The sequence below is a fragment of the Rhipicephalus microplus genome, chromosome 6 (genome assembly GCF_043290135.1).
Source record: "Rhipicephalus microplus isolate Deutch F79 chromosome 6, USDA_Rmic, whole genome shotgun sequence".
In the NCBI taxonomy this organism is placed as follows: domain Eukaryota; kingdom Metazoa; phylum Arthropoda; class Arachnida; order Ixodida; family Ixodidae; genus Rhipicephalus; species Rhipicephalus microplus.
In genome coordinates, this window is record NC_134705.1 from 78,172,430 (window position 1) to 78,191,226 (window position 18,797).

The 18,797-nt window shown below is 45.8% G+C and overlaps 1 protein-coding gene across 4 annotated transcripts in view; it reads right to left on the reverse strand.

Moving 5' to 3' along the window:
* Positions 1-18,797, reverse strand: part of LOC119167581 (actinia tenebrosa protease inhibitors) — a 139,442-nt gene that overhangs the window by 113,413 nt on the left and 7,232 nt on the right. For 2 of the 4 annotated variants that reach the window (XM_075866093.1, XM_075866091.1), the window contains exon 3: positions 4,417-4,467. The exons of 1 other annotated variant lie outside the window; for it this stretch is intronic. In XM_075866093.1, coding sequence (XP_075722208.1) covers positions 4,417-4,467 — 51 coding nt within the window. Of the gene's footprint in view, positions 1-4,416; positions 4,468-4,608; positions 4,754-18,797 lie in introns of those variants that run through there. One more of the 4 variants, XM_075866095.1, reaches the window with a different exon arrangement.

Here is an 18,797-nt window from a genome sequence, read left to right on the forward strand (position 1 = left end):
GAGTGACCACTTGTCAGCGCACGTGCCGTTGGTCATGATAGATCGCCGATTTAGCGATGACATTTCTGTCTGTGCAGCTTCTAACACGCTCATTGCGAGGAGAGGAGAAAGGCGGCAAGGCGCGTGGCTAACCGCGGTTACTCAGTTTGTTCTTGAAGGATACGAAAACGTTTCACGCAATCGATACGCGAGATAATAAATTTTAAAGCTATGTCTATCCAGTGAGAACTTACTAAAGTGTTTAATCACACTTTTGAAACATTCTCTGTTGTTCTTGAGTGGCCGCCCGGCATGCATATCTATTTAGCTTTACTGAATCTTGCTATTTAACAGTGCGTTTCAAGGCAACTGGACATGCATTGAGAAAATGAACCGCTTATTTCTCAATAATATATAATTCCTTGCTTATAGTTTATGTTTATTGCTCGTGTTAGTGACACAGAGCTATGTTTCCTTATGTCTCCACTATCAAATACATCATGTAGTCCTCTCGTATACTTTTACTGAACGCAGTTCGTTGCCGTAACACACATCTCCAGCCGTATGCATCCTAAGTGAGTCTCGTGAATTTTATTCTTCCAACTGAGTTCAGGCTTTTCTTGTGTAAGTAGCGGGATGCATTCTCTGCTACCAACTGTCCTTCGTCATCATTTGCCTCTCGCATATCTTGAAGGCTGATTTGGTCCTATGTTTTCTTACCTCAAAACTTTCCCTGCCCATATCGTCATTCACAGCCTTATTTATGGTCTTTACAAGCGCAATTCACCGCGAAGCAATCAACAGTATTTTGATTCACGTTCAGTCTTGAGCGCACCTCTGATTTCACGGACACCACTGTGTTCGTAAATATGAGCCTTAGGGCCAGTTCTCTTGTCTACAAACCCGGCAGCACCTCGAATCTATCGTATCCTATTACATTTTCTGCTTCAGCACAGGAGTCTTTCTTTTCTTGTTGGCGTGCATTTTTCTTGTACTTGCGCGCATCATCCTCAGTTACTCGTACTTCAAAATACTTGCATTTATTCACCTTCGATATTCGCTAGCCCTGTGATAACGCTGACCGATCATTGATATGATTGATTTCGCTAACCCGCGTTTTCTTGCACTACTTCCTAGCCGTAGACAAACTTTGCATGTGAAATTTCTTGCTCGCCTCAGCTGACATTCTCCTCTATAGATAACTAGGCGCACCGCGCATTAGTGTTTTTTTTTTCGCTAGTAAGTGTTGCAAGTGGGTTGGCCAAGACACTATTTTCGGTGAGCCTAATGTCTGTAGTCATATATGTGCTTGCCTGGTCTGTCTCTCAATGATGATGACATTATCCAACGTACCCACTGATATGTGTGGTTACGATAATCAACTAAAGTCATAAACACTAATCATAAAAAATATATAAAAAATAGAACTATCACTTTGTTGTCGGAAGTATGCATGCGCTTTTGCACACAGCGTCTGACAGCCTGGCGGCTGAAACAATGGATGCCTGTGCGATTGCGAGCCGTCATTTCACAACTCGATGCTTGTGGTAAACAGGTGAACCAGGTAAATATAATGAAAAATGTAACCGTACAGTAAACCAGTATTGCTGTAAAACCTTTTAACGTGTAGGTGTATGTACCATCAGGTAGACCAAGATGTGAAGGATATTATTTCCGTCAGAGATCTGACGAAAGCAAATTTCTCACGAGCAAACAGCAAACAAAACTTAGAAACAAAAACAAATTGCTGACGCGAGAGTAGCACAGAAGACCTCATGGTTGAGGACGATACATGCAATGCGTGCCCCCAGGGAGCTTGCGCCACATGAGTAAGACAATTTGCAGTTCCACCTTGTAACTAACAAAGCTTCTCGCTCTCACCAGGCTATAGTTCCACAGTGCTGGTATCACATTCTGTTCACGGTGAAGTTTCATAACGTTGCATGCTATCGAATAAAACAGTTGGTTTTAGTGTTCGATATAACAGCATCCTTGTTCCTCTACTTCTCTGCTAAGGTGGTGACTCTGGCCCATGGAACGCTATTCTAGAAAATTCCACCGAATATTTCTTCCGAGCCAACAAACCTCTGGACCACCTGTCACCATGAAACGAATACCATATAAAACGATGGCAAACTGCGTCCACTTGCCATTTGAATTTGCCGGAGTCTGGCCAAGAAGCCCAGCCATGTGACTTCTCAAAATGGAGGCAGGTTTTTACTTGCGTAACATCGTCTCGCAGCAGGACATGTACGCCATCACGGTAGCCATTTTTCGCCCCGCTCTGTGGTGCGTTGTACTTCCTCCTGGGAAGCACGCATACGACCGACTACGAGGTTCAGTACGAGCCCTACCGCAACTGGGAGTGCCACGTGATGTGCTCCCTGCCGCGCTAAACTTTAATTTCGAACCTCGGGTGATCGCGACCCCACACCCCAACAAGGCAGGTCAAGTCCGATTCCACCTGGTTTCAACCATCCAGCATCAACCGATTCGTAGGTACATTGCTTTCAACGCCACTTCCGAGACGATGCTGTGCACTTCACGTGCCACGAATGACAGTCGTCTTAGGTCAACAGCACTGCCTACTACACCTGTTATTGCCGCCACCCGCGTCCATCTACCCGCACAACTCAAGGAAGTTGCACCTGCATGTGATGTGCATACACCAGCTGCGGTTCAAGAACTCACAGAAGCTACGGATTCCTTTTCGTGAACAGCTGTATCCACGGACGCCGCCGTGCAACTCGAGTATTCTAAGCGCTTACAGCCTGCGCGCTCCAGGCAAAAGGTGCCGACTCCTGAATCATGTCTGTTGCGCTCCCACTCTGTTTCCAGTCCCAGTCCCACCGTAGACGCTGCCACGCTTTAATTCTCATAATCGTCAGTGCAAGACGCCAGCTAAGACACTGCTTGCACCGACGCATCTCTGTCACTGCGGTTCTTGCTCGCGTTGGAAGAAGCATGCGACTGAAATAGAAGCGTGAACAACATGTCGTTTTCGTCCAGACCACAGATCTCACAGACCGCCAGCCGGTGTTAAGAAACGAACCATCTATTAGCGGACGCCTTTAAGTGCACAACGAAACACGTATGACGGTTACATGGATCTTTACTTCTCGAACGCACTGACTATTAATTATAGTAATGCGCCCTCTGCGCCACTAGCAGCCCCGGCCTCCGGCAGAAAATTCAGCACACAATGGCCCCTCTGCTTTCCCTATCTCAGTACTGTCAAGCCGACACATTTTTTACTCCAATTCCATCTACATGATGAGGGCCCTGTCACGTGTTTCCGTGCCGACGCAGCGACGAAGATCAAGTGGACGTAGGCACGACAAAGCGAGCGCGTGGGCCATCAAATAAAACAGCTGGTTTTTGCCATTCAATGCAGCGGCATCTTTTTTACTCTATATCTCCGCTGCAAGATGGTGACAGTACTATTGCCGACAAGGAGCGCTGCAATATTGTGAGCTCAGCGTAGGCCATGGGTGAAATGCGGATTTCACGGTGAGGCGATTCGGTGACGACACGATTCCCACCATATTAGCGTGTGATGCCTATCGCCTTCAACGCATTCAGGTTCCCACATGTACTGCTTTGAATGCGATGGCACCCACAAAGTAAACTGCTCCCCCTCCTTCTTGCAAGCCCATTCCCCCTTCTTCATGAGCACGCCTATGATCGTCTATATAGAGATATGCCATCTGGCGTCAACGTGGATACATACACGTCAAAAGCGCTGTAGGCGCCAAAAACAATTTTATAATGTAGAATATGTCACATAATGTTCTTGTGTAATCATTTAACTGACCTTGGGCATGCAGAGACGTGCTATTTTCATGCGATCTTCGTGCTTATAGCGGAAAAATCAATCATCTTTTTGCGACCTGATCGTGCGGCGTGGTCACGTTTCCGTTTATAATCTGCTTCTGATGGCTTTCAGAAATTTTCTTCACCTCCTGCTTATCCCGTTGCTATGCCTTCTGCTACAACTTAGTTCCCCCTCTCTTTCTCTATATGTCACGCGAGAGTGGTACTTCGGTAGCTTTTTAGTTTCAATTTAGCGTCTTTAAGGTTTGTTCCATATGTTTTCTTTATTTTCTGGGACTTTCTAGTATGATGCGCGTGACATACACGTCTCACGGCTATAGAATCTTTAGAGCCTAGACGTGATAATTGATCTCCAAAGCAGGCCTTCAAAATACATGGCAGAACGTCTTAAGAAATGCAGTTACAGGAAGCTTACGATGACGTTGTTTCTTGTGTCCTATCTGGAAAGTGTTCGAAATAAAATGATTGCATTGCGCTTTCCTTTCTGTAAAGTTCATTCAGCGCCGACTTTACGCGCTATTCTTGATACCCGCTAACTTCCGAATTGCCTTTCTATTATATATGGCTGATTTCTATTGCGAAAATATTAGAACCCGCACTTACGAAGTAAATAATCCGTATAGGTTTCGATTCTTCTCTTGCGCCTTTGGTTATCTGTAAAAAACAAACAAATAGATAAACAAGAGTAGCAAATTATAGGCTTCAATTCCTATTATTCGTTTGAAAAACATAACCGTGAGTGGTTAGAGAAAGCTTTCTTGGATGTATAAAAGAGACACTCTTGTCTCAACTCGCCTGTTTGCGTGGAAAAAGAATTCTTAGCAACACCCTGAGGGTGTTGAATTAGCGCAAATCATTCCAGCGCTCGAGGTGCAGCATGGAACGTTCCAAAAGCCTTTTGTTTTCACAATTCAAAGAATACGCTTCTCTTTGGTTCAATGCATTCCAACTCTTCCAACCATGGCAACTGTAAAAAATAGTCTTTTAATAAATTATTACAAAATTACGAACACAAATTTATGAGTTTTATGGTACTTTCACGAAATAATCCAAGCTGCGAAAAATATTCTGGCCACGTGAGTGCCATTACAACATTACGAAATGCTGGAAATACAGCTACGAAAAAAAACGATCACTTAAAGTCAACTTTTGCACACATTCTTTCCACACTTACATTTTTTTGTGCTTTCAGGGCTTCGTGTTATCGTTAAGCGACAGTTCACCATTGTAGCACTCTAGTTTTTGTTTCTTAAGTTGAATAAATCGTAGTGTATAGGGAAGACAGGCTCAAGATTGCGCAGCGCCGTTCACCGCCCAAGCGGAAAGAGGACAAGGCTCCGGTCGCTCGGACATGCTGGGTTTTCTCATTGCGCGCACAAAAAAACGTGTTCTTTGGGGCGCTTATCTCGCATTTTGCACGCTGTGCGCAGTCCTCCTTCATCATTTCGGAAAGCAGGCACACACTACTTCTGCATTGTGAGCTGCTACAACAGTTTAACCAGAAGACCTGAAAACAGCCCGTCGAATTCTACCGTTTCCAATGCAAGCAGTGCGAGAAGCAAAGACATCAAATGTGTGTCATGGCAGCTCACCAATACTCCAGGTTTGAATTTTTTTGTCGTGCACAGTACTACAAACTACTGATTAACTGAAAGAAAGGCAATGGGCGGACTCATACTCAAAGAAAGCGTGTTTGTGAACTGAATTCAACTACAGCAAATAGACAACTGCTGTACATTTCACGATTGGGCCCTGGCTTTCCGAGAAAACTAGTCATACTGCGAAAGTGGCGGAGATTGCCAGCCTAATACATTTTAAAAAGTCACAGCTTTACCACAAAGACGAATAAATGAACGCAATGTCGACAAATTGGAACGTCACACGCAAAATGGCAAGGACATTGAAACGTGCCCCGCCTTTCTCCCGCACAAATGACGCACGAAACGTACTCACAGGTACAGATGAACGTGACGAAGCGTGTCAGTTGTTACTTCATTGTATCTGAAAAGCGCACCCTTTTCGCAAACGGAGGCTGTGCAACGATTGCAGTGACCTCAGTGCGCCCCGTAACTACAACATAATTGTTCCAGTGCGAACCCAACGCCAGCCAACACGTATGATCTTTCCCACCGGGAGATAAGGACGCGCGAGAGAGCGTCTACTCCCCGCGCGCCAAAGTACGCGTGAAAGATGAGAGCCGCCGCGCGCTCTTTGCGCCATCTTGCTCATAATGCTGAAACCACGATAGTTTCAGCTCCCCCCTCGAGATGGCCGCCAATAGTGGTTGGTAAAAATAAATAGCTTGTCGTTTGAACGTTGATGGAGGGACCCTTCGGTGTATTAGTTTCCGTGAATGTATGGCCAAGTTTGTAGAACTGCAGACAAACTCGGGAGATTATACCCGAGTGGTTTTCAAGGGTATAGAGCTCATAGCAGCACTTAGGGAATTTCAGTTTGTGTCGGGCTGTTACTGCTTGTTTTTTGTTGTGCTTGTGGTTTGATGTACGTGCCTATAAACAGGCAATAAAACAAAAAAAAGCATTCGGTGGCTAAGTGGTAAACGCTTCGCGTTCACGATGCAGGAGGTCCCACGTTCGATTCCACGCGCCTGAGTATCTTTTCTTGATTTTCTGTTTTCTTGTGTTTTCATATATATAGATGCGTAAACATACATATACGGTGCTTGGCGCCGGCGGCTAAATCCAGCCTGAGAGGGTTCATACGATTGCTATCGCAATATTACCGTACTGTAAGCCCTGCAAGTGTTTTATTCAGCTGACGGTTTTAAACTTCTCATCGCCGCTGAGCGTAAACAGGTTTGTGCTGTGGGTTAGCGCTGAGCATTTATACGTACAAGTCTACAGGCAACACCCACCGATAAGTTAGCATGATGAGGTGTTCCGATGCTAGGATCGAACTGACGAGTTCGATGCCCGCATACGCCAGCAGCATTTCCACGGGAGCGAAACGCAGTATAGCAGTGCGCCCAGATTTTGGTGCGAGAATGATAGACAGGGCTTGTTGGTGTTGCATATTTCCAGCGTGCGGTGGTATGACGCTCAATGTAAACAGGAGTGGCACTCAGTGTGTGTGCACCTCCTGTCTGTTGTCGTCGTGCCGTACACTTTAAATATATTTAGGTGCACGTAATAAAAGAAAAACCTGAGGTAGCCGAAGTCAATCTGTAGTCTCAAACCACGGCGTCCCTTCTAATGGTATGATGGTTGTGGCACGTAAACTAGTATTTTCTTACATGCGCCTCAGCTGCGGGCGATATACAGCTGCAGCTATGAAAACGAGTTGAAAAAAGAGTCGATGCAGTTTTAAAATTTTCGATGGTTGCGCGAAATTTGACGTGGTCGTTGGGGGCAAATCTCGGTGTAACCAAAGACATCCCTGATCTTAGTGAGTATTGTGCGATATGACGCCGCGGGATCGAATCTCTGCTGTGACAGCTGCATTTCCGATGCAGGCGGAAATGTTGTAGGCCCGTGTGCTCAGATTTTGGTGCACGTTAAAGCACCCCAGGTGGTCGAAATTTCCGGGGCCCTCCACTACGGCGTCTTTCATAATCATACGGTTGTTTCCGGATGTTTAACCCACACATAAATTATTGTGTGATATGACGACGACCAAGCAAGGTGTCAGAAAAACCAAATCGACATTCGAATCAGTGAACACGCTGCGTAATCAGACGTGGATATTATCTGAAATGAAAAATGTGCAGCAAGAAACATGCATAGTCGAGTGAATATAAAATACAAAATACGTTTTTGTGCGCATCTTTATACTTTCGAAGGAGCGGCGTGAAATCCAAAGTGTCATTGAACTTGCGATACGACCTTCTTAACATCCGGTGAAAACCTCGGCAAAAGTGAAACTCTTGCGAAACTGAACACACCGGATAAAAATGGTGCCAGGGACTGAACTGGGGAGACGCAAGTTTAGTCTCTTCACACTGACCACCTAATTAATTGAAAGACGCATGACAAACTTGGCCTTGAAGCAATCGAAGTCCAAACGTATATACAAACGCACGCGAAAGCGTGGTGGTAGTGTGCCGACAGCTCCGAAAATACATGAATGCCGCAGCTAATGCGCACTTTACCACTAACATACATATAGAATTCATGCCGTCAACTCACTTTCAACGTCATAGAAAGGCAGCTGTTCACCTTTGACATTCATATAGCACTCGCTTAAAGAGATCGTGTTTGACTTGCTTGCTCCCGCAAAGGTTGCCAATGAATTGCTCTTGGTTCTGATATGATTCACACCATGAAAACTTTTTTTTAATTTTTTATATCTTCTAAATGTTTTTATATCTTTGGAGCAAGTCACAGGTGACGCTGCACGTGGAGGGTGACCAGATAACAGCGCGTGAACGTGCTGCGATAGCACAAGCACAAGGCGGGAGCGGGGTATCGAGTGACCGGCTTTTGCTAGAAAGGCAGCGAAGTGCACACGGCTCAGTGCCCCCTTGCCGAGGTTGGGAGGCCTATTGGGCATTTTTCACAAAATTCGGTTGTAGATCTAATGCGTCAATGATTCCTATTGAACTCTAGAACTGTCACCTAAAATCATGGCTTTGCCTGCATGGTGTGACGCCTGCGCAGCTCACATGCTGCAAAGTAATATCGTGAGCTGGACAAAAACGCTGGTTTGGGTATATGATGAAGTACCGTCTCTTGCATCTTGCGGTTGTACAAAAAAATTAGCGAGAAAGGCTCGATTGAAAACCCTGACAACTTTGTTTACACAAGATTTATTCAGAGCAGTTGTGTGTTAGGCAAACAAAAGTTTTGTTTTTAGTGCCACCATTGTATTTTTGCCACAGGGAATATACAAACGATTTCAATCTGTCGCATAAAAGAAGACATCACGTTCGTATCAGTGTCTGCACTTTTTTTTGTGAGTACTTTATATTGTACTTTACGAATAAAAGTGACAACTAACAGTGGTAATGTGTACGAATGTCATCGCTTAGCCATGACTATTCCCAAATAAATCGTTCATTAGCACAACAAACCCCCTACTCGCTACCCAACTCATGGTTTATACACCTGCTATAATTTTGCTCTCTCCTGCACCGTACTACACCATCTGTTTATGCAATTTTACATCATACATTAAGCGTGTTTAGAGTCACCATATAACAAATATTCGTAGAGCGCTGGCTTGCCACGGAGAAAACTTTGCTTCAAATCCCTCGCGTACCCTGTTTTTATTTTGTTTCTCTATCAATGCCCATGACAGCTGCGTTCGGGCATGGATGGCGGAGGTGATGGGCAGCTTGGCCACTGAAGTCTGCTGTTGCCGAGATACCAGAACATACCTTAAATGGACCTTGAAACACTTTTCCAAGTAACCACAGAATGAATTCACTGGAAGAGCTTATTGGCTCGCGAATTCAACGCCACAAAATTTTTAACAATTCGTTCAGTGCAAGCTATTAAGATTTGTCGCATGCTGCAATTGCATTCTCTGTTCTCTCGTCCCGGCGAATAGGCTGGAAGCTAAGCAGGGAAGAATTGCAGGGGCAAACGTAACGATCACCTCGTGATCTTGAGCACTTTCTTTTCTTCCAATTCGCGGCTTATTCAGTGTGATCGCGCGCGCAGGCGTGGACAAGTCGTGGCTTTAAATTTGAAATTTCTTAAAATTTTGTCGGCGTTGTGTTTGTACTATCAGCGTCAAATGAAGCCCGAACAGCGGCAAGCTTTCATGATAGTGCAGTACATACCGTCCACTTATCACTATTGACAGGTGTGCGCATCCGCTCGGCAGCTCTGCGCATGAATCACGCAGGAACTTGCATCACGAGTGCTACAATACTCACGGAAGAAACGGAGTTGGCCGAAGAAGCGGCTTTAGCCCTGGCAATAGCTACCATGGACGCCATAGTGATGATAGGTGACTCGCAGGTGGTCATACGCAACTACGCTAGCGGCCGGATTTCCCGCGAGGCAGCATGCACTCTCGAAATTCACGAAGGCAATTTCGCCACAAGAACGATAGTTTTTTTGTATGGACAACCGCCCACACAGATCCTCCACTCACGGGCAACGCGAATGCCCACGCCACAGCTCGTGGTCTTGCACTCCGAGCTGTGGCGCCTCCCAGTAGCCCCGATGTTTCGCAGACATACAGAACAATGTGGAAGTGAATGTGGGGGGATCGCATGACCACTTTTAGAGACATCACTCAGCACTACAGACTGAACAGATGTAAACATCCACCACCAAACGAAAAACTAAACAAGAAACAGGAGGTTGCCTTTAGACAATTACAGACTCACACGTTTCCAAAACCAGTGATTCTACGCTTCTGTTACCCAGACATTTGTGCTTCCGACGGCTGTAAAGTGTGCGGAGCAAAAGCGATGCTGTGGGATTGCACCGGGAGCGTGCAGCAGTCCCCTATGAACCGGATAGACATGGCAGTCTCTAACGGCGAGGCGCGATGGGAGGCGGCTCTGCTCCACTGCAAGCTCGCCCATCAACTGTGGGCAGTCCGGCCCGCCCAGAAAGTCGCCCGCATCCAAGGACTCGAGTCCTTAACCTAGGCTGGGATGCTTGTAGTCGCACCCCGTTAAATACCGCTGGACGCTGTCATAAAGACGTGGGTCTGTCCAATCGTTGTGTATGTATGTATGTATGTATGTATGTATGTATGTATGTATGTATGTATGTATGTATGTATGTATGTATGTATGTATGTATGTGTGTGTGTGTATGTATGTATGTATGTATGTATGTATGTATGCTAGCGCTTGCGACAGCGTTCCACCTTTGCCAACTTCCCACTACTCCGTCCTTGCAACCATCTCAGTACACCCCATTACCGATCCACGACTTCAACATCCATAAAGCAAATACTGTTTAGAAGTTGTCAATATCAAATGCAATATGGTCGCGTACTTGTTTCCACGTACGCGTTAAAGAGCCATAGATTGTCCTTCTGTGTTCATTCCTTGTTTGTACGTGACCGCCTATAGTTCCACCTTTGCAAACTGCCCACTACTTCGTCCTTGCAAATATTCCACTGCACCCCATCACCGATTCACCACTTCACCGATCATAAAGCCGGTATAATGAAGGATTAACAGAAGCACCGCATAGCTACCACATACGAATAATAAAATTTCTTTTATGAATTTATACAGTGTTTGTCACGTGTTTGATGATGTAGTGGGCGATAAATGTGGGTGGTTTACGGTTTAGTGATGAAACCCTCCAGCGCTTCGCCCCCCCTCCCCATTCACCATTCACTTTGTGAATATATTGTGATTTTTTACTCACTCACTCACTTGAGTTCATGAGGCAATGAGCTTTTCCCGTGAATTCATTCACTGGTTACTCGAAAAAAAATGTTTCAGGACTCCTTCAAGTTGTTATGATATGTGAAGGTTGCAATGAAGAACAGTACTGACAACTTTGAGGCAAAGATCGCTACAAATTTTCCCGTGAAAAATTATGACACAGTCGAAAGTTTGAGATATTGTATCGCGTTTTCTTCCCCAAGACCATTCATTTTTACTGCGCAAGTGATAAACAGGTTTGCGTGAGTTCTGTCTTCTGATTTGTTCTATATTCGTAAATATTTATTGGCCATGCTTACACACGTTCCTGTTTGCATTGGATGTGAGAAAAAAAACGGGAAGTTTTTTTTTGTGAGTGCATTCCCCAAGGCAAAAACCATCTTTTCCTAATCCTCAGTCAATGTAGCAGGGAGCAGGGAACACAAGCTGTGGCCTCACACCACTGCGAAGCACCGCCTCTATTTTCTTATCATCAGGTTTCGGGTTTTTCGGGACCCTTCGCCAGCATGTCAAGTTACTTCACATGGCGTCATGCCAGGATTTTCGACGTCATGGCGACGTCACGAATTTCACACTCTGCGATTACGTCTTATGGTGACATTATAATGTGATAAATATTTTACCTTCACTTCTTCCTGCCGCCGCGGGGAGTGTGTGGGCCGCCAGTGATGGTCAAGTGTCCCATTTTATGGGGTGTCTAAGATTTTTGCCGTGTGAGACCTTCAGGTAAAAGCCTGCGCCGGCCGTGTGAGTTGCATAATTTTAGTCTGGAAGCAGCTTGAATATTCAAAAATAAACCATCCTACCTGCGTGAAAAATGCAGTAGAGTCGCAGAGAAAGCTGAAAAAACGGCCTGGAGCAAGTTGTACTCTCTTGTGGCAACTAATGCAGGAATGTTATTGAGCCATATATTTTACAAACTTAATGAAGTAGGAAAATAAGCCGTTGCCACACAACATTATACATTCCCGTTGTTTCCTACTTCGGACGTTTTTACCACGAAAGTGTTTTATGTCGGGAAGTACCAAGACTTCAGTGACACATTTTTGTCACGGAAATGACGCCTAGAAAGTGCGCATGGTCAGAAAAAAAAAGTTCCCGCAAAGAGAGCTAAGATTTTGACGTCTGGGTCCACAACAACACATGCCAGGCACGCTATTCACTGCGCCACGATCACAGGCTTTGTAGGCTCTAAAAAGAAACCTTTTATATCTTATTTTTACACAAGGAATAAAACTTTTACATCTCCTTTGTATGAAAGAAAATCAAACTTCACTTGACTTCACTTACCACTGTCCTCTTACCACGTTCTTGCTGAAGTGCAGTAATGCATCATCACCGTGGCATCCGCAATTAGTTCCTTCGACGCGCCGTTTCTAAGCGTCTGTCCCGTTAGGCATGTTGCCAATAAAATAATTGCAATTTTGTCTATGCCTTAACACACCCCCAAGTGGCAGCCTTATCCCAAGCGTTGCCATCTCTCACAGCATCCATCCTTAGCAAAATCTTTGTGACGCTGCTTTGATTTAACTGCGCGTTTCCCACTCGGCGAATAGTTGCCGCCGGTCAAAGACACGGCGCGCGTTCTATTTTCCTCTGTTAGGGCATTGATGTTCAAGAACATGACGCAAGTAGTCGACCTTACCCCAAATTCGGCGTTCAGTAAGTCAGGCTCTCTGCCTGTCACATCGCTTTGTTGGCCCTACCTTTACCGTTAACTACTATAGATACCATAGGTAGCCACCATATCACAACTGTAATTCCTACACACTATACACTCTAAAAAAAAAGAGCGAGCAAAAAGGGTGTCTCTTTGTCCCACAACAATAATCGTCGTCTATATTGTGTTCCATCCTCGCGCTATACCCCCGCGCCTAGTACATTCCGGTCACGATCGACATGCCCATTATCAGGGTTACATTGCATTCTCGATAGGAAAGTGGCCAGCGCCGAGTTTTCAAGAAAAGAAGCGCACGCAAGCCTGATGACGATTATTGTTGTGGGACAAAAAGCCACCCTTTTTACTCGATATTTTTAGAGAGTGTGAGGCAAAAGGGTGTTAAAAGGGTGTGTGGTTCGTCCTTTTGGGCACTAAGGGGGCTGCCAAAACCATTTATCCCTTCAAGGACTAACTGCACCGGGTCTAACAGTTAGTCCCCACAGACGAGCTCAAGGAACTAACATTTAGTTCTTACATTTACACGTTAGTGAGTAACCATCAGTCCCACAATTCATCTGAAAGGACTAACATTTAGTCCTCACTACTGCACCTTATACACTTTAAAAAATATCGAGTAAAAAGGGTGTCTTTTTGTCCCACAACAATAATCGTCATCAGGCTTGTGTGCGCTTCCTTTCTTGAAAACTCGGCGCTTGCCACTTTCCTATCGAGAATGCAATGCAACCCTGATAATGGGCATGTCTATCGTGACCGGAATGTACAGGGCGCGGGACGATAGCGCAAGGATGGAATGCAATATAGATGACAATTATTGTTGTGGGACAAAAAGACACCCTTTTACTCGCTATTTTTTAGAGTGTAGGGCAACTGTTAATCCCCCTGTTTACACCTTACCGGGCAACCATCATTCCTCCCATTTGCACCTCGCCGGACGAACGGTTGATCCACTCAAATACTTCAATCGGATGAACTTTTTATTCTCACTTCAAACATTGTTTTTTGTTTATTTTCCGCCATGCCTAATACTTTTTTCGCCTGTTTTTCTGCGCAGTGAGCAACAAATAGCGCAGAAAAGAACACGCGAAAAAGTAGTTAGCCACCTATGTGTAACTGCTTTCGCAGTCACGGCAACAACGAAAGGCAAAAGCAAGACATCGAAATGTTTTATTTTTCTACATACACATGAAGTTTCTCTATTTTTTTAAGTGAATTCATGGTGAAGTGTACAAGTCTAGTCTCGTTGTCACATCTTGTTCACTCCTTGTAGAGCTCCTCTGACGGAAGCGATAGATGACAGGCATTGCCGACACCAGCACACGCAGCCTTCTGCCTGTTGTGTTCCCACGGCTTATGGTTGCAATGCTCACACGGCTTATTGCGGCGAAGGCTCACACCACAATAAAGAAAGAAGTGCGCATTGGCCCCTGCTCTGATAAACAAGCCCAACTGACGCGCTTGGTTAGAGCCCTGTTGCTCAGACGTCAATAAACCTTGTCGACACCCCAGTAGCGACGTGACAATTGGTGGAGGTGCTGGGTAGCCTCTCACGGATGTTTCAGACTCCTCTTAGAAGCGGCACCACAAGCCCAGTGCGAGTCAACACTCCCGTTCATCGGACAAGCCACAGAATCAGAGGATTACCACCCGAAGCTGACCCTACAGTTCACACCAGTATGATGAGCACGTACGTTCAAACCACTTTAACAAGTACGGAAAACCCCACGGTGACTCGGTACACCCTCGAAAGTCCACAGGTTCCGACATCGTTTCATGGCACCGAGCTCGAAGACGTCGAGGACTGGTTGGTCGACTTCCAGTGCGTGGCTGCTTTGAACGAATGGAACGAAGCCGCCAAACTATGGCGTGTGTACTTCTATTTAGAGGATGGAGCACGTACCTCGTACATGAATCACGAGGAACAAATGACATCGTGGCCCGAATTCCGCCGCCGGCTGTTGGATATTTACAGAAGTGCTGATCGCCATGAACGAGCGGAGCGAGCGGTCCAAGCCCGCATCCAGATTCCCAATGAAACTGTCCTGACCTATGTGGAAGATATTACGCGCCTGTTCCGACGGGCTGATCCGAGTATGACTGAGGAAAAGAAGTTGCGGCACCTGATGCGGCGAGTTAAGGAGCAGCTCTTTGCTGGCCTTGTATGGAGCCCCTGAACACGGTCGCCGAGTTTTTGTCCGAAGCCGTCACGATGGAAAAGATGCTTCAGCATCGATCCACCCTGTATGAGCGGCAAGTGAACAAGTTCTCACGACTATTGGGAGCAATGCCGAGTGTCTGCGCGACTTTATTCGCTCTATAGTACGCGAGGAGCTGCAAAAGGCTGCCGCACCGCCACTACCTACGGTGAGTTCCATTGAAAGTATCGTCAAGGACGTGCTGCATCATGCCCTTCGTGACCCTGTGAGTCTGGATAACGCCACACCCGCCCCGGCTGACAACCACCGTGTGACCTATGTGGCAGCCTTGAAGCACCCAGCTTCCTCTTCCCCGCTGTTTATTCAGGCACCTCCTACAGTTTCACTTCAGTCGGCACAGCCTCTACGGTACTACGAGAACACACGCACGCCCCCACCCCTCGTTTACGCCAGCCCTGTACATCTTGCGGAACAACCAGCACACTACCTTGACGACAGACGCGCTTCGCCTCGGAAATCTGATGTTTGGTGCACTCCTCATCGCCGACCTCTGTGCTTCCACTGCGGTGAAGCGGACCATTTGTACCGCCAGTGTCCATATCGGCGCCTCAGGCTGCGCGGCTTTTCAGTATATTCAGCGCCTCCTCGGTATGGCCAGCGACCCCGGGACATTGAGGACTACCTGGCTCAACAGCGCATGCCACCACTTTCTGGACAGCAGCCGCGCTCACCGTCACCGCGGCGCTTTTCATCTTCACCCCAGCGCCATGCAGGCGCACGATCCCTCCGTCCCCGCCGGGAAAACTAACGCAAGCGACCCTTGGAGGCGAGGTCGCTGGCAGTCGACGTGCTGAAGACCTCTGATCGACGCTAACAGGAAAAGGTGTAGACTTGACTGAGCGATATGTGCGGCTTTCTTTGGATATACCGGTGATGATGGCCGGCTATGCAGTACGTGCTTTAAATTATTGAATTGAAGTTTATTTTGTCCTGAAATTATTACAGGATCGGGAGCAGAGGCTAAAGGCTATATAGCCTGACATGTGACCTCTGCTCCTAAATACAGTTTGGCACGCAGGCCGCTCAATCGGTCGCATATGTTTTCAAAAATAAATATATAACACAAACAAATAACACACAGAACTAAATAAATAACACAATAAATAAAACCGTAACACAACAAAATTTAGCATGGTCTTGTCACACTATTTCGGGGAAAACATTAGAAAAATCACTTTATCACAAAAGCGTCATCTGAAAAGAAACTTCAATACAGAATGTAAAATAAAGCATAAGAAAAGCAACTGCAACACATAACTCAAATTGATTGATAGGATGTAACAAATCAAGTAAAGAAACTTTATTAAGCATACTCAATATCATGCTTCATTAGGATGGACTTGATGATGGTGTTCGAAGGTACGGAATTGAAATCTATGAGACCATGTAAACAATTTAACATTGTGGGTATTTGATACTGAATGTGTTGCTTGCCATAACTTGTCCTTATTGCTGGGATTTTCCGGCGTTGCTGACGCATAGTATAATGAGTGTTGTCAAGCGGGTTCTGAAGACACTGTGGCTTGTTTTGTTTAATCCACTGCAGAAGTTTGAAATGATACAGTTTTGTTATTGTTAGTAATGCGTATTTTTCGAAAAGTGGTTTGGTTTTCAAGTCCCTGATAATACCATGGTATTGCTCGAATGCTCGCGAAACTCTTTTTTGCAGAACTAGTAATTTTTGATAGTTTGTTTGTGTAGTAGTACCCCATACCAAGATACCGTATGTCATTTTAGAGTAGAAAAGGGCGTAATATAATTTTATTTGTAACCATTTTGGTAAGACTGGGCTGAGCTTATATAAACATCCAATCGTTTTACTGAGTTCTACCGTTAGTTTTTCTATATGTGTGTTCCATGTCAATCCCTCAGAAAACCATACACCTAGCAACTTCTGGCTGGTGACTTGCTTTATCTCTTTGCCCTCAAATAAAACAGTTGAACTATAGTTACGCGGCTCATCAGGTGTGGCAAATACAATGTCTTTCGTTTATATCATGGCTGACTATTCGATACTAAGCGGGAAAATGACCAGACTACTAAAGAAGGTAATCACGCCCTGGCATGGCTCCGTGATTCGAACGGCTGGTGGCCACACCGTCTCTCCGCTTGGAACCTGCACGAGTAGAGTTCGGGTCTGCGGTTATACTTTTGTAGCAAGTTTCCTTGTGCTCCGTGAATGTTCACGTGACGTTATTATTGCTGTTAACTTCCTGCAGGAGTATGGAGCTGTCATTGATCTTCAAGAGAATCGCATCACCTTCTCAGCTGACCGAACAATCGACAAGCAGGACGACCAACAACGTGCCGACGTTCTTCGTGTTTCTGCTGAAAGTAAAACACTTCCTCCAGAAGCCAGTGCTATAGTCGACGTCACATGCTGTGAATTGCGAAATGGTGAAGCGATTGCAGAAAGCAATTATGAACACCTGCTGACTCAAGGTGTTTCTGTGACGATAGTTATAGCGTGAGATCAAAACGACGACGCACAGACAAGAAGGACGCGAAAGACACGAGCGCTTGTCCTTCTTGTCTCTGTGTCGTCGTTTTGTTCTCGCGCTATACTATCGTCATGCCATACCAACTAGCCCAAGCTGCCACACTTCTAAGTGTTTGTGTGGCTAGGAGTATCATACAGCTACGTGATGGCCGATCTCAACTGCTCGTTACAACTTTCAGCAACGAAAACCGACACCTTTTCCGTGGCACTTCGTTAGCGTTTGCAGATTAATTAGGAACTGTTCCCATCTGCTTCTCGTCGGACGCAGTGGAGGCCACCGATACGTCTCTAAACAATATTGATATCAATTCTAACCTCACACCAGAAAACCAAACAGTACTGCGAAAACTCTTGCTTGAATTCAAGCCATGCTTCGCTACTTCCTCTAAGGTGCACCAGACTTCGATCACTAAGCACGAAATAATCACTTACGACGACACCCTCCCAGTACACTAACAGCCTTACCGCGTGTCAGTGAAGGAACGAGAAGCCATTGGTACGCAAGTTCGAGAAATGCTTGACGACGGCATCATCGAGCGTTCCAACAGTGCGTAGTCCTCTCCGGTCGTTTTAGTCAAGAAGAAAGACGGATTGCTACGTTTTTGTGTCGATTACCGGAAGCTGAACAGCGTGACTAAAAAGGACGTGTACCCGCTGCCACGCATCGATGACTCGTTAGACAGATTACGCCGCGCCCACTATTTTTCCTCTTTGGATTTACAAAGCGGGTACTGGCAGATTGTGGTTTACGAGCGGGACCACGAGAAAACGGCATTTGTGACCCCTGATGGCCTGCATGAGTTTTGAGTCCTTCCTTTTGGCTTGTGCTCAGTGCCCGCAACCTTCCAGCGAATGATGGACACTGTGCTTACTGGTCTGAAGTGGCAAACTTGTCTCGTATACCCTGATGATGTCGTTTTTTCTGAAACCTTCCAGCAACATCTTCACCACCTCAGGAGTGTGCTCCAGGCTATTCAATCAGCAGATATTACACTCAAACAGCAGAACTGTCACTTAGGTTATGAAGAGCTCAAATTCCTTGGCCATGTAGTCAACGCGAAAACAGTCCGACCCGACTCCGACAAACTTGCCACTGTAGCTGCGTTTCCGGATCCTACAGACAAAAAGACTGTTCGGCGGTTTCTGGGCTTGTGCGCCTACTATCCATGATTTATTAGAGGGTTTTCGAAAATAGCGGAACCCTTGACTCACCTTACACGCCACGACAGACCGTTTGTATGGGCTACCGAGCAACAGGCTGCTCTTGCC